We start from the raw sequence: 17525 nt of genomic DNA, 5'->3' as shown, positions 1-17525 counted from the left end.
CTCTTGGAATGTGACCGTGGAAAAACAAAAAATAATCCTTGGTCATTAACGTGCAAAATGGCCCGGTCATTAAGGGGTTAAGTCTAGATACATGTTTTTGACATTTATAATCAAAACTATTTCTCATCAACCAGACCAATAGAGGCCCATTGATGCTGGTTGGATGTACTACAATATCTATCCACACCCAAACTTTAATCATTACTTCCCTCAGAAATGCATTTATATCATTCACACAAAATTTCTTAATTTACTTTTATCACTTTATCTGTTTCTTTAGAAGCAGCTTTGAGAGCATTTTAGATTTGAAGGAAGACGGTGGTACAGCTAGACCGTTGCATTCCTCATTCTCCCGACAAGACACGGCAGCATCCAGAAGAACGTCAGCTAAGCAACATTACCTGAAACATGCCAGGTATTTGCCTGGTCAGTACAACAATTATTTACTTGAGCAATTCAGAAAGCAAACACACCCATACATATGTATCCACAAATAACTCTTTTCAGAACTTCTTTTATTAGATATGTTTCTTTTGGTATTTGGGTATTGAAATTAAAGGGAACCAACCTAGTTGAGAGTTGAGCGAGACCTGTCAATCATTCTGAACTGGGCGGGGACAAACTCGAGTGGTGCCGCCCTGCAGAAACTTTCTGCCAAGGCTGGTGCTTAATAAAACCTATATTTTCTTTAAAACCCCTGGGCTCTTTAGTGTGATCAGACCACCTCTCGCTATATCGTGCTGCCCACGTTAGGGCAAAATGGACCTTCTGACCGATTTCCTTTTAATCAACAATACTGGGTATTTTTTTGGCCATTCACTTAGCTTAGGCTGAATCATTTCATAACAAGTACAATTACAACTTTTATTTATATAGTGACATTGTAATCCACAATCCTTTCTGCAGATGTAGCCTAGCGTGACAGGTCTAATTCATACTGCAGTACGGCACATACTTTGTCGCTTTAATTCTGGCAATGCAACATTTCGACCCTTTTACACCGGCTCTTAATCGGCCGGTGCAGTGAGCGCCGATCAACGAGACAACGGATGGGGACGAGCGGTCGTTACTCCGCTCGCTCGTCCGCATACATTATTATCACATTGGTAGCGCGTTTGCTCGTTCATCTTCTGATCACTGCTCTGTTTACACAGGGCGATTTATTGGCAACGAGCGTTCTGTAAACGCTTGTCTGCCTGATAATCGGTCAGTGTAAAACCCCCTTTCTTAGTCTTATTTATTTTCAATGTGATATTGGTGATTAACATAAAAATGTTTATGTATTGTTTCTTCAGGAATATCTATTAAAAGCAGCGCTGGCAGTAACCCTAATAAAGAGGGAATGAATTCCTTTAACCAATGGCCAATGAAACCTCTTGCTATGCCAACAGGTAAAACCTAATGTTCTATTATCCTTCAGCACAAACCTATTGTATGTCCAGGGTTTAACTTGCTAATTTATTATGTTAAAGGGGATTCTGACCCCATCATTTTTTTTCCCCTTATAATTCATAATGGATGGATTTAGAAAATCTCCATTGTTATTGGACTTGCCTAATTTTTATATAGTAATCTTTTAAAGATTTGGCAGGAAGCAGCCATATTTTTGGAATTCCGCGGCACTCCTTTAACCTGTGAGAAAGGTGCAATGTGTATGTACTTATACATTTCCATGTAGGGTCGTATATGGATGCAATGCATACGTTAACATGTATTTCACCTTGGTTCCACATGCTCCCAACAGATATTCCAAGAAGTTAAGCATAATGGATTAGAGCATATATGCAAACTTTTTTTTCCCCTCTTTAAGCTCCTCACACGAGTGCTTCTGAGAGCAATCCTTCTAGGAGAGAAAAACTCCATAATACTGCCTCCGATGGCACACAGAGTACAACTATGGCCCACAGCAGGCTCTGGTGGCATATTACAGTGTGCATGAGGCCTTATTACCAATACTTATTAGAAAGAAAAAAAAAAGGAGGAAATTATTGGCTACATGGTCCTTTGAGGCATGGCAGAAGTGCAGATATCTCTAGCTCTATATCCACATTTCTTTGGCCAGCTTATTGTATAGATTAGAAATGGCATCCTCTGAAATGTTCTATAAATTTATTCTCCTTTTAAGGACCAACCGGAGTTACTGGTTACATTCCGACTTTCTGGAAACAGGAATTGAGTTCCGTTATGCCAAAGACTCGATTAGCACCCCTTACAGACCTATCTCAAAGTAAGTTGCTGGTTTTTGGTTTTTTTTTAATATTCTTTTATATGAACCCAAACATGTTTGGGGATGGACATTTTTTCATCTTACACTATGGGGGTAATTTACCAAACTTTCTATGCCAGTTTTTTTTAGACCTTCAAATAAATAAATTTAAAAAAATAATAATTCTAGTCAATGTTCCTCTTCTGTCCTCCCCAGTTCGTTCATCACTCCAGCACCGCTTATACAAGGACCTGATGCCAAGCAGCGTCAAGATGTTATATTCAACACAGCACTCATGACGTGGAAGTGCTGCGTCGCATATAAGTTCCTGACACTGCTCGGCATCAGGTCCTTGTATAAGCAGTGCTAAAACGATGAAGAATTCGGAGGGAAGAAGAGTAGCACTAAGGTGTTTGTTTCGTTTTTTTGCTAACGGGGGGGTCGGGGGTGTACGACACACAGCCGGCGTTGTTGCTTCACAATTGGGTTGCCCGGCCAAAAGATGCGATACATCTGAGAGGCTTTTGCCTCTTAATAAATGTCTCGTAGCTTACTCTAGCTTTTCAGTCTAAGACTGGTGTATAACATGCCAGTCTTAATAATAAATTCCCCCTATTACTTTCAGGTCTGCTGTCAATTATGCTCCTACTGAGAGCTGGATGAAAGTGGCAGGGTAGAAAGCACAGAGGGTAGAGACCGGTCTACCTGTACCTTCCTCATCAGTGTCTTTGAGAGGTTGTAGGTAGTCTTTACCAGCATCCAGAAAAAATGGTAAAACCTGTTCATTGCAAGACCAAAAGCTATACGTCTGCCAAACCCGCCAACCTCCGTGGGATCAGACTATAACCTAATGTGTATGGGGGCAACCCTACTCTTAGGGGAAATTCAACGTGCCCAATCTTTTTTCCCCCAACAGATATGTGCTGCCAGGTGTCGGCAGCTTGTCTCTATTAAAAAAAAAAAAACACACATACGCACTCCGGTAAATACTTGCCACCTACATCATAGAGAAGATCATTCCCAGTTTTTTTAACCTAGTACTTGGCAGCTGACTCCAAGAGTTCAATCCCTTCAAAATATTGATCAGTTTTCTTCTGTTGGACTGGATTCACGCTGACCTCTGACTTTTATCCTTTATTAGTAATGCACCTGCATGTTGTACAGTGTTGTATGTAGAATGTATTGATTTACATCCGTCCCTGCCCTCTGTGCCGTTATTTGATTTCCCTATCCTAAAAGCACAAGTTAGGTCAACTTTCAAGCCAGTTAACCTAAGCATGCTAGAATGGGGTAGGAAACAGAAAATGCCGCCCAGCTCAGGGAGAACATATAATCTCTATGCAAGTGATGTCTAGATCCGGTTCAAATGTCTAACCCCACTTTTGCTTCATAGGTATTTTTAGTTTTTGTTTCCAAAACTTCTCTTAAAGGAAATTTGTCTTAGATTTTTCTTTTATTGGGGGGGATGAATAGCCTATACCAATACCCATTTTCATAACTGCTGTTTATTCGATCTGTCCATTTAGAGTTTGGTTCCATAAAATCTGTTGGATCATATCTGGGGCAGTCTACCATCAACTCTCCGTCTAAAAGCTCTCCTACGTTGTCTCCGAGGCCACCACCTGCTCTTCAGCCAATTCATGGAAGGACAGACTGGATGTCCAAATACGGCGGGCGCAGATAGCCAAGCATAGCCCTTTATTTGGCATGTATTATATCAACCTGTATGGCCAGCCATTGAAGCAACTTTTGTGTCTTGCATCGTATATATTGTTTATTTTGTGTATAGTATTCTAGACAAGAGAGGAGAGCACCTTCTCAGTGGTGCCGTAAGCAGTATCCTGTAGGTATAGATAACCAGCTTATATGTCAAACTCTCTAGTTTAGGCAGTATCTGTCACCTTGTATAATAAATAGCTATCGACATACGGCTTTACCAAATGTACATGTCATTTCAATGGGGCGGGGGTACATAGGTGGCTATCTGACAGGAAAAGTATGTACTGTTGGGTTTCTGTTTTCTCCAACATCAGATAATGGAGTGCACCTGCTAGCCCCCATAGACGTTAGACATTTGGCAGCTCAAATCTTTTATGTTCCCCTGAAGTACGGTAGTTCCTAGCACAGTGGATCCATTTCAGTGATCCACAGCTGGGGGTTGTCCAGGCAAGACCTTAGCCTGAAGAATAACACACTCATTCTCTACCAGCACTGCTAGATGAAGGGCTGGCACCAGAGGTCACACATTTTTTAGGTTTATTTTTTTTATTTTTTTTAGCCAAAGAGTAGTATATAATTTGTGAGTCTGAGAATATTTAGTGTGACCGCTGTCTGTCTTGCAGCCTCCGCCTGGCACATAGAGTAAGCATGGCTGTGCATCATTGAAATGGAGTCCGTGTGACATGAAATCTATCAGGTGGTAGGTTTTACAAAGCTCAGATTATGCATTTTCCCCAGAGTGTTTCTTTTATGATGTGTGTTTACATTAGTGAAACATTACCCGGTTACTTGTTTGCATTGTCTTGGGTAACGTTAATTTCATAGTTTTGGATAATCTGCAGAACATTGCTGGCCAATGTGGTACACTTCTTTTTAAATGCTAACAGGCACTGACTTTATTCTATTCGACAGCTGTAAACTTTACTAAGACCTGCAGTGCACAAACGCTTATCACAGAGTAAGTTATTCACTAACTCACGTGGGTTGTATATTTCCACTTTAACAGATATATGCCCTGACTTTTCTGTGCTGGCGTACTATTTTTCTCCGTTTTCTTATAAAGTTCCATTTATATTTTTGCTCGTTTTTTTTCTTTTCTCTACGGCATGCCTAAAGGGCTTTTATTTTGAGAAAAGGCCTGTACCAATAGCATATGCTGTACTATTGTAGTCACCCTCACTGTCTCCAGTATTACCTAAATACCCGCACAGATTATTTTTTTTCAGCATGCCTATATTTTACTAAACATAGGGTAAGGGTATATTCACACGCTGCAGATTTGTTGCAGAAATTTCTGCAACTGTCCCGTTTAACATAAATCCATGTGTATGCTGCAGAAACAACCCCATTCAGAAGTATGGAACTGAATTTCTGCAACACATCTGCTGCATGTGGTTATACCTTAATAAGGATAGGGTGCAAAGGTGAACAGGTAGTGCCCACAATTCGTGCTAGTTACTGCCAATTGCAAAAGAACATTGGAAGGGACCTTGTGACCATAGCAAAAAATTCAACCAGGTTAGATTTTCGCTACTTTTACAAGGTCTTTTCTAAACTGAAGCATTGAAGTCACCATTGAGGCCTGGCCTTTTAGACGTAAAGTTATTTTACTTTGTTTTTGCTTTCAGATTTCATTACACGTCGGTCTCAAATGCTTTACTACATTTTTGTATCATTCCAGAGGTTACTGTAAGACAAAGGTCCGACAAGTAGGGCAGAACGTGTTAGTGTTTCATGTATTGTAAAGCATACAGCGCGATGCATATTGTGTAAGATGATGGTCAGCAGATGCGGAGTGTGCAGCAAACGCATGTATGCCAGACTTCACAGTGCAAACACTTCGCTGGGTACAGTGATCCATTTCACTGATGAAGTAAATAACTGATGTCTGACAGACATGCATTTATCCTAATCTGTTCCCCCACGAAGGTCAATTACCTCTTTGGTGGGAGCATTTGTAATGCAAGTGTGCAGATATTCCGAAAACTCCAAATTTTACATTATGGTCTCCATTCGACATACTCCTTTAGTCAAGGCAGCTGCTGTTATAAGCAGATGGTGACCAATAGTCAAATTACCAAAGTTTTCGAAAATAATTATTGTAAATGGTTATACCCGAAGTAACCGTTTGAGCAGTGAAAGCAGAATTTCCAGTTCTTGAGTTTAACACAGTGAGTTATAAATTGCTGCTTCCAAGTTGTTTGCTGTGGAATAAGGCTGGCATCTAACATGCAGTTTTTTCATCCAAAGCCAGGACTAGATCCAAAAAGAAGAAAAATTATAAGGGTATGTTCACACGGAGTGTTTTCAGTGGTTTTCCGGGCCATAAATGTCCAGAAAAACGGCTGAAAAATTGGAAGCAGAACGCCTCCAAACATCTGGCCATTGATTTAAATGGGAGAAACAGCGTTCTGTTCCGATGGGGCATTTTTTTCAAAACAGCCGCGTAAAAAAAACGGCCGAGAAAAGGAAATGCATGTCACTTCTTCAGCATTTTTTTAAGCCGTTTTTTTTATAGACTATAGAAACTGCTCCAAAAACGGCCGTTAAAAACGCCACAAAAGACGTGAGTTTGAATATAAAACGTCTGAAAATCAGGAGCTATTTTCCCCTGAAAACAGCTCTGTATTTTCAGACGTTTTTGAGTTTGTGTGTGCACATACCCTTAGAAGTATAAGAGACGGATATGTCTCTCTTGTATACAGAGAAATTTTGCGCAAAAAAACATTTTTGTCCATAGGTCATTAAAAATGCATTTCGTCCGTTACAGGGTTATTCCCATCTTATAAAGGGATGACCTATCCATACAATATGCCATCATTTTATGATCAGTTGGGTCCGACCTCTGGGACCCCCACGATCCTGAGACTGAAGGGGCTGCAGTGGTGATTTAGCGCTGCGTCCCCTTCTATGTTTTTCCCTGCACAGCGGAAACACCGGCCAACTGGCTGTGCAGAAAAACTGCAGCTTGCTCTCCTGGAAAAACAGTGGTAAGTTAGCGATCCGGCCACTTCATTCTCCATCCCAGATGTTGGATCCCCACCAAACATTAAGGTGATGGCATAGTCTAGTGATACTCCATCACTTTATAATATGAGAATACCCCTGTAAGTTGCGATTTACTGTTGCACTAAGCATCACTTGTGTGTATGAAGGCAGATATACTGGACTTGTTTGGTAGGACTCCGGATGCTGATGTTCGGGATGATAAACTGTACATGTTTTTAATACTGTTTTAGAGGCATACGACAAAGCTGGTAAGTTGAGATTAATAGAGAGATATTTGTAGCCAGCCGCAAAATAATTACCTATGTATTTATTCTATACATCTACATGCACATGTATTACTTATTTAAGCTATTGCTGTGTAGTTCTGTAAGTTTTATAAGACAGAAGATATTTTTCTTTAAACATTTTTGTAAGCTACATTAATGACTCTGCTGCCAATGATTCCTAATTAACTTAAAGAAACATTCCAGGCGAAATCCAAATCTAAGTTTTGCCCTCACTCTTTGCACAGTTTTGCTGATTTGCCTCTTCTGGTGGCTCTGGAAGAAACATTCCTGGCAATCCTCCCATTTACCCGCTGAATGATCCGTTCAGGAGATGCTGGTTCATACCTGCATGTCCCCTAACCCACTAGGTGTTGCCGTTTTCCTTTTCAATGGGGCGTGTCCTTACACACGGACACTATCCAATTACTGCTGACGGTCAGACTGTGTAGGGACACACCCTATTGACCAGGGGAACACCCAGTTGTAAATTTATTCATACATTTTCAGGAGAGCTCTGTATAGTTATGGATGGGGTAAGTGTTTCAACAGCTGGATAGAAGCTTAACTCTGCCAACATTTGATGTAGGGATAAGTCATGGCCGGGAAAGAGGAGTATGGGGCGGGTGCACGGGCAAAACACAATGTACTACAATACATAAGTATTGCAGTATATTCTGCAAGCTATCCAACGATCGTTAATTCAAGTACCCTAGTGGGACTTATAAAAAAAAATAAGTAAAAAAGCACACAGCAGCTTACGGCGCCATCCAGGCAGGATAAAGCATTGACGAAAGTGCCTGAGGAAGGTCATTGTATTGACCGAAACATCGCACTGTCACTGGCTATAAATAAATTATTTGTTTTGTTTGGATGAATAACTCCATATTGGTGTTTATAGTACTTTTTCCTCTATTGGATCGGGTTGGGCCCCTACTAATGCACCCACGCCATTACCTAGTGCTATCTGAACCTTGTTACTTTGCCAAAGTGAATAGACCCCATAATAAAAGATAGATTCTTTTGTGTTTTTTCCAAGACTTCTAACAGAGCCAAATAGGAGGTTGTTGACCAACGCTTTGTAGTAACCACCATATTTCTTTGTCTATTTTTTTTTTACCAATTTATTTGCTAATGTACCTAATGTGTTTTTTGGTTTTTTTCTCTTAATTATAAAAGGTTGTGCCCAACACTATATACTTTGCCAAACTGATGTACAATTTCAGCACTGTAGTGTTGTCATGTAATGTAACTTTGTACTGTAGAAGAACCAAGAACCACCTTACACCTGTAGTCTTTATATAGGAACAAGCCGTTCTATTGCATATGAGCAGGCTTTTTGTGCATTGCCATTTTTGTGCCCTTTTAAAGCTAGCAATGATGTCTGATGTGTAATTTATATTGTATGTATCACTTTCTACAAGTTGTATAATAAAGATCTTTTTTCATAGACTGAGGTAATGACCAGTTTGTTCAGGGACCAGAAATTTACAACAAGAAAAGGTAAAAAGTAATTTAGGTTGAGGTTCTGGGAGTGTTAAAAAGAATGTGTCACATTGAAAACACAGTCCAATTTGCGGGTAGCATATTATTGAGCAGATTAATAGTTTTGTTGGAAAGGCCTTGGTATAACTTGTCTAGATCTTAGGAGTCCAGTGTGCGGTCCTATTCAGTGATCGACAGCGATCTCTATATTCAGTGACTTATACAGGGAAGTCTGTCAATCACTGGGCAGGACCACCCACTGGACACCTAAGCTCCGAATGAGCAGAGGATTTAATGAATAAATGACAAGTTCTACTGAATCTTTTTCTAGAAAAATATAAATCAACTCAGCTCCTCCTGCTCTATTACTTGTTGCTGCAGATTGGACTGCGTTTTCAATGTGACAGGTTACCTATAAAGGGGTTGTCTGCGGACAGACATTGACGGCAGATCCTAGTGATATGCTATTAGATTGGCAGTGGTCCACCACGTGACACCAATTGGTCCTTCGATCTAAGTGGCAACGGCATTAGGAAAGTGCTGCGCCACTTTGTCTCCTGTTGACTGCTCGGCTTTCTCGGGAGGTGGAATGATCAGCCATTGGTTATAATAGTGAAAAGTGAAAAAGATTGTACCATAAGTTTTGCTCACCTCATAACCAAGTTGCGTTTTTCCAATGCGTTTTTCCAATGCGTTTTGTGTAAAGCTTGATTGATACCTAAATAGGCATAAAAATCCAAGAAGCTGTGGGTGCTCGTAGATCCTCCTGAGCTTAGTCCTGTGTCGACAGCAGGTTGTAGTAACAAAAATAGTGTGTAGGAAAGGCAGATCCAGCACTCAAATGATAAAAAATTCAATTTTATTAGGTCATGTTAAAAGGGATAAAACAACAATCCCGGGACCACGCTTACGCGTTTCAGACCGCTAGGGTCCTTAATCATAGCTTGCTCTAAGCAGATAAAATTCACAAATATATAGTCAAGAAAATCTACCATGTGACTAGTTTGGGCTGGGTTTGAACATTTTAACCCTGTCCAGACAGTACCAAAACTTATGTCGTAGTTTTCTCTTGGTGTTTGAAATCACAGAATTATACTATGGGAGTAGTGTAAATTCTCACAAATAGCGCATGAATAAATGACTGTCACAAAAGAAGGAAAAAATACATACATTAAGCGAGTGTATATACATCTCTTAGTTACATTTCCTTGACAAAAGCCTGGTATATTAGTGGACTAATTAATTAGGTATCAGGTGTGCATTGACGTCAAACATGATTGTAGGGTGTTTTACTTGTAAGCGGTTACAAAAATGTAGATATATGTTCGTAAATGACAAACTATTGCCATAATGTTTTGCTGTTAAAAATAAAAAAAAAAAAAAACATCAAACATCAAGAACAATTAACAATCATTATTAGTATGGAGTTAACTTAATAAAAAATGTTATTCTGAAATGAATAAACCTCCTAGTTTTTCAAAAGCAAAGAAACAAAATTAACGCACCTCCATTATGTCTCGATCATTATTTACAGTAATAGGTGCATGATATCTGCTGAGTAAATGAGTATAATACAAATAGAAGAAATGTTAGTATGAAAATGGAATAACTACCGCAGACAGTGGAATTAACCAAGGTGTCGTATATGTGTGTATATGTCCTATTTGTGCGAACTCCGTGGTGCTGAATGAACAGCTCCAATTATTCTATTTAAATGTATTTATAAAAGTACTGTTTTTGAAATGAAAGATAAGAGATGGATTTTATTTTAATGAATATGTATAGACATCCTCTTATATGATTTGCTTAAAATGTGATGTAATTAAGAAATGTAGAAATGGCTTTTCTAAATAATAAACAATCATTTTAACTGTGTCGAGGGTGCATTATTACGGTTACAACAGAAGTATGTCATGCAACAGTAACAATTTACAGATATTAGTGATCAATATAATGCAATTTACAGCCATTAGTGATCAATATAATATAAATTAGTGTACCAAGGAACAGAGATTTTTCTCATATTTCGATCAATGGAAATGCATATATAACAATTATTTAGTATTGTTGAACAGAACACTAATCAGATGTATTCTAAATGCTGAGACATGTTTATGATCTGAAATTAAATTGATTTAAACATATTAATTTATTATTTTTAGAGCAATTAGTTCGAGTATTATACATGTCTTTGAATTGCCTGTCACTGCTGTCTCCGTGGTGCTGAAAGGACAGCTCCCCTGTGAGCTTATTAACAGAGGTGCTGACAATAGACGAAAAAACAGCGTGTAATCTAAAAAAGTTTATAGATATTTTTCAACATAATATAGTTTAACTAGAATGAAGTATTGAGTCCATGATGTTAAAAGGAGAGTTTCACTTAATAATTCTTTTGAAACTAAAAAAAAGGGAAAACTGAAACAGTTTGTTATAAATGCATTTTTTGTACGTTGGTTTTTCCTAGTATATTTTAGTTCGACTTGGATATAATATTGATCTAGATAATAAGTTGATAAAGACACTGTTTATAATTTAATTATTAATTTGGAACTTTGGTGAATTTAAAGATATATTTTAAGAAAGATATGTTCCGAGTTATTTTAGTAGATATACATTAAATCATTCCTATAATTCATGCCCTCGGGAAAACGAGTGTCTAGTTTCAAAATCCATAGCGCTTCTCTATTGAGCAAAAGTTTTCTCCAATTTCCCCCTCTTTTTGGACAGTGTACTCTTTCCAAGCCACAAACTTTAAATGCACTAATATTTCCTTGATGTGTCTCTCGGAAATGTTTTGCCGCTCCTGAAATATTGGTTTTATTCAAGTTCTTGATGTCTGCTATATGTTCAGCTATTCTCCTTTTTAAAGGTCTTATAGTGCATCCTACATATTGCGTATTGCAAGTGTTACAAGATATGACATATACCACATATGTAGTGTTACAATTAATGAAAGATTTTATAGGAAAAGAGATTTTAGTTGAAAAGGATGTTAAATTGTTAGAAATCATCATGTATTGACAAATGGTACATCTGGTGCCTCCACATTTACAGGAACCTGTGTATTTTAGCCATGTGTTTGTTTTATCAGAGGTTTTTGGAAAAATGCTAGGTGAAATTTTATTACCTATTGTGGTTGAATTTCTGGCCACAAAGTTACAACCTGTTTTTAGAATTTTCCTGAGATCCTGATCTTTGTCCAAAATAGGTAAATATCGTTTCATAATAGATATTATTTTATTATACTCATTACTGTAAGGAGTGGAGAAAGTTAAAGATTTAGTTTGGTAATTGCGTTTTTTAGGGTTTTTCATTGTGGGACACAATAGTTCGGATCTAGATTTGGCTGTTACTTTATTTTTTGCTTTTTGTAATATTTGTTTGGAATAGCCACGTGTCATGAGTCTATTGTCAATGACATTGCATTCAGCAAGAAAATCAGAACTATGGGTGCAAATTCGTTTTGCACGTGTATATTCTCCTATTGGAAGATTGTTAATGACATGTTTTGGGTGTGCACTCGACGCATGTAAGATTGAATTGCCAGAAGTAGGTTTACGGTATAAACTACTAACAATGTTAGGTTCTGAAGAGTCACCCGTTAATGTGATATCAAGAAAGGATAAAGATGTTAAATTTTTATTATATGTGAACTTAAGATTATCTTCATTATTGTTTATATATATTACAAAGTCCTCAATTTCTCTATATGGACCTGACCAAATGATTAATATATCATCAATAAAACGACCATAGTAGTGTATATTATTTGCAAATAGATTAGAATTATTATAGATGTAACGTTCTTCCCACCAAGTTACATATATATTAGCTAATGACGGGGAAAACTTAGCCCCCATAGAGCATCCCAAACTTTGCAAATAAAAGGAACTATCAAACAAAAAATAATTATGTTTTAATAGATGGAAAGTGACACTAAGAATATACTCTTTAAGATCATCTGAATAGTTGGTGTGTTTTTGTAGTTGATCACTAAGGGCTATAATGGCTTTATCGTGTGGAATGGATGAGTATAAAGCACTAATGTCACATGTGACCCAACTAAAAGTATCTGACCACTTAAGTTTATCCATTATTTGAAGGACATTCGTACTGTCTTTAATATAACTCGGCGATCTTTTAACAAGAGGTTGCAGTAAATTATCTAACCACTCCCCCAAACGTTCATTTAATGAGTCTATACTAGAAACTATTGGTCTTAAAGGTGGTGGAAAAATTTCTTTATGTATTTTGGGGAGAGCGTGAAAGATAGGTATTACTGGAAAATTTTTATTCAGATATTTGCTCTCTTTTTCTGAGATAATACCCAAAGAAAAGCCCTCCTGAATAACTTTAGTTAATTTGCTTTTAAAAATATTAGTGGGATCTGTATCTAGTTTCTTATATGTGTTTGTATCTTTTAATAATTCCATAACCAATTTTTTGTAGAGTTCAGAATCCATGATGACTACTGACCCTCCCTTATCTGCATTTTTTATTGTTATATTTTTGTTTTCATGTAATTCCTTTAAGGCTAAATTTTCCCCTTTCGAGAGATTATAAATGGGAATCTTTTTCTCTTGGTATAGAGATTTTAGGGCTTCCTCTATAGCCATTTGGAAGTCATCCATAACATTGGATCTGCATGTTAAAGGATAAAAATCAGGGTTAGATAAAGAAATTTGGTTAAACTTTTTTAGATTACACGCTGTTTTTTCGTCTATTGTCAGCACCTCTGTTAATAAGCTCACAGGGGAGCTGTCCTTTCAGCACCACGGAGACAGCAGTGACAGGCAATTCAAAGACATGTATAATACTCGAACTAATTGCTCTAAAAATAATAAATTAATATGTTTAAATCAATTTAATTTCAGATCATAAACATGTCTCAGCATTTAGAATACATCTGATTAGTGTTCTGTTCAACAATACTAAATAATTGTTATATATGCATTTCCATTGATCGAAATATGAGAAAAATCTCTGTTCCTTGGTACACTAATTTATATTATATTGATCACTAATGGCTGTAAATTGCATTATATTGATCACTAATATCTGTAAATTGTTACTGTTGCATGACATACTTCTGTTGTAACCGTAATAATGCACCCTCGACACAGTTAAAATGATTGTTTATTATTTAGAAAAGCCATTTCTACATTTCTTAATTACATCACATTTTAAGCAAATCATATAAGAGGATGTCTATACATATTCATTAAAATAAAATCCATCTCTTATCTTTCATTTCAAAAACAGTACTTTTATAAATACATTTAAATAGAATAATTGGAGCTGTTCATTCAGCACCACGGAGTTCGCACAAATAGGACATATACACACATATACGACACCTTGGTTAATTCCACTGTCTGCGGTAGTTATTCCATTTTCATACTAACATTTCTTCTATTTGTATTATACTCATTTACTCAGCAGATATCATGCACCTATTACTGTAAATAATGATCGAGACATAATGGAGGTGCGTTAATTTTGTTTCTTTGCTTTTGAAAAACTAGGAGGTTTATTCATTTCAGAATAACATTTTTTATTAAGTTAACTCCATACTAATAATGATTGTTAATTGTTCTTGATGTTTGATGTTTTTTTTTTTTTTTATTTTTAACAGCAAAACATTATGGCAATAGTTTGTCATTTACGAACATATATCTACATTTTTGTAACCGCTTACAAGTAAAACACCCTACAATCATGTTTGACGTCAATGCACACCTGATACCTAATTAATTAGTCCACTAATATACCAGGCTTTTGTCAAGGAAATGTAACTAAGAGATGTATATACACTCGCTTAATGTATGTATTTTTTCCTTCTTTTGTGACAGTCATTTATTCATGCGCTATTTGTGAGAATTTACACTACTCCCATAGTATAATTCTGTGATTTCAAACACCAAGAGAAAACTACGACATAAGTTTTGGTACTGTCTGGACAGGGTTAAAATGTTCAAACCCAGCCCAAACTAGTCACATGGTAGATTTTCTTGACTATATATTTGTGAATTTTATCTGCTTAGAGCAAGCTATGATTAAGGACCCTAGCGGTCTGAAACGCGTAAGCGTGGTCCCGGGATTGTTGTTTTATCCCTTTTAACATGACCTAATAAAATTGAATTTTTTATCATTTGAGTGCTGGATCTGCCTTTCCTACACACTATTTTTATTGGTTATAATAGGCCAATCATAGTTTTATTTTAAGATGTGGAAAGATTTAAAGGGGCTTCTACATCCAAGTGCGAAGTATATCCACATAAGACTGCTGACTATTTAAGAACTACACATCTGGTAAACCAATATTATGTATGCATAAATATGTATACTGATGTATTTACTTGTGTTATAACCGAACAATTGCCTTCATGATGCCTAATATCAGCCAAACAGCATGAGCCGTGTTGTTAATGTCCAAGATAACTTTTACCAGTTTTGCATACTTGCATAGTATTGGATGTAGTAAGCTGGATTTAATTAAACGAGTGCAGTAAAAAAGTTTAATAAAAACCTGTGTAGAGTACTTCTAGGATGGACGCCTTAAAGGCTATATTCTCATCTTAGTTTCTAGCATTTCTCTAATTCTTTGTATGCCCAGATCTGTAAAATACATGCATTTTTTTTCAGCACAAGACTGCCACTAGGGGGAGCAAACAGAATACTGGTTTATAAAGGTTTAATATGGCATGCTTACTACTGCAAAGTACTCTAGCTGGGGGGTGTTCCCGAAAGCTGTTATGAGTGGACGCGTCTTAGGCAACATTCACAAGAGCGTGGGCAACCTCGGATGTGAAAAGCTACCGTCTTTTACTTCCGAGGTGCACCAGTGCGGAATGCGTTATCACGGATCCCCCATGGACTAGAGTCTATGGAGGGATGCATAAAAACGCAGGAAAATAGGACATGTCCTATTTTTCACGGACCCTTCACACACTCCTTTGAAACAACGGACATGTTAATGGCCCCATTGAAATACATCTGTCCGTATAGTGGCTGTTTTAACGGCCGTCACACGGACTAGTTACACGCTCGTCTGAATGAGCCCTTAGAGAGCTCTGGTCCCGTGTCCTACCAAATTGCAGCCCCAACTGCATAAAAGGCACTCTATGGGAAAGAAAATGGGTTCGAGGAAGCCTATGACGCCTGCGGCTCCCAACGTACCGCCTGTGGTCTCGACCACGCTGCATATCTTTGTCTGCAGGGATCTGTGCAGTTCTGGCTCCCAAGTGGTCTCCTTTACAGAACCTCCTCTCCATGCACCAACAGGAGCAACATCCAGCAAAACATCTCTCCTACTGGTCTGAAACATGATAGCCCTTTTACCACGTTCTCAACCCTGGCAAAGGTGGCAACGACAGCGTGCAAGGAAGTGATCTCCCACCTGACAGTAATGGGGCCTTAGGAACGCAGGTTAGTCCTTGCTCCACTAGATCACAGGGGCTGCCCTCGCATCAAGCTTTGGCCCTCCCCCATGGATAAAAAGAAAGGCTCTCCTCTTCGTAGGCAACATTTGGCATACCATCCCCTAGGTGTCTGCCTCTCCAAGGGCTCATACTGCCACTGTACCAGCCCTTTAAGATCCATGTGCCACCTTATCCAAATCTGAGACTAAAGTACCAGACCCACAGCTCCCCATCCCCCTGGAGGAGTGGAAGAGCTATATGAGCCAATTTCCAACTAAATACTTCAGGGCCAATATTAATGATGTTAAAGACACCTGTCAGGACAAAATTCCTGCTTTGCATTGATCACCTGGAGAAAGGCCATGATGTCACTTAGTATTGTAACACATGAATGTAGTCAGAGCTGGGCCGTGGCTGTGTAATAAATACAGCCATTGTCCTGCTCCTGACAACAAGTGTGCGCGCGCGTGGTTATCATGATGTGACGCAGCCGGCGCTGCACTAATAAGCGGCGGTACTGGAGACGGAGAACATGGCGGGCGCACTGCAAAACACCCCCATGTTCTGTCTTCAGTGCCGTCCACATCACATCATGCTGACCGCGTGCGCGCACTTGTTGTCCGGAGCGGGCAATGGCTGTATTACACAGCCGCAGCCCCATTCTCTAAGGGTATGTTCACACGGCCTATTTACGGACGTAATTCGGGCGGTTTTGCCCCGATTTACGTCTGAAAATAGCGCTGACAAACATCTGCCCATTGAAAGCAATGGGCAGACGTTTGTCTGTTCACACGAGGCGTATATTTACGCGCCGCTGTCAAATGACGGTGCGTAAATAGACGCCCGCGTCAAAGAAGTGACCTGTCACTTCTTTGGCCGTAATTGGAGCCGCTATTCATTGACTCCAATGAATAGCAGCGCTAATTACGGCCGTAATTGACGCGGCGTTCACGCGCCTGCACATGCCGGTACGGCTGAAATTACGGGGATGTTTTCAGGCTGAAACATCCCCGTAATTTCAGCCGTTACGGACCCCCGCCGTGTGAACATACCCTAACGGTGGAGATCAGAGAAAGCTCTGTTCTCCGCCGCTATTCCCTTGAATGCTGCGATCAAAGCTGGCCACAGCATTCAAGGGAAAAATGAGAAGGGTGTGCCCCTTGGATCGCGTCCATGGGATTCCATGTGACGCGATCAAGGGCCATACCATATAGGGCTGTCTGACCATTTCTCCTGTTAGGGCATACTTAGTACACAGGCAGTTGTTAGGACATACCTATCAGCACACAGGCTAATGTACTGGCATTAACAACAAGAATGTCTCTCAGGTATAGTAGTTGGTTAGGTGTCACCAGAATGGTTGTATTACAACACCTCCAGAATAATCTTACAAAACAGCAAACTCCATTTAATCATGAAAAA

At 38.7% G+C, this 17525-nt stretch overlaps 1 protein-coding gene across 1 annotated transcript in view; it reads left to right on the top strand.

The window, feature by feature from the left end:
• Positions 1 to 6690, top strand: part of CILK1 (ciliogenesis associated kinase 1) — a 42057-nt gene extending 35367 nt beyond the window's left edge. Inside the window, exons 11-14 of the mRNA XM_075861954.1 lie at positions 284 to 426; positions 1296 to 1391; positions 2126 to 2227; positions 3733 to 6690. Of these exons, the coding sequence (XP_075718069.1) occupies positions 284 to 426; positions 1296 to 1391; positions 2126 to 2227; positions 3733 to 3890 (499 nt within the window). The 3' untranslated portion in view covers positions 3891 to 6690. The remainder of the gene's footprint in view (positions 1 to 283; positions 427 to 1295; positions 1392 to 2125; positions 2228 to 3732) is intronic.
• The last annotated feature ends 10835 nt before the right edge of the window (positions 6691 to 17525 follow it).

The sequence above is a fragment of the Rhinoderma darwinii genome, chromosome 4 (genome assembly GCF_050947455.1).
Source record: "Rhinoderma darwinii isolate aRhiDar2 chromosome 4, aRhiDar2.hap1, whole genome shotgun sequence".
NCBI lineage: Eukaryota > Metazoa > Chordata > Amphibia > Anura > Rhinodermatidae > Rhinoderma > Rhinoderma darwinii.
The sequence above is the reverse complement of the archived record's forward strand: the minus strand, read 5'-3'. Positions and strand labels throughout refer to the sequence as shown.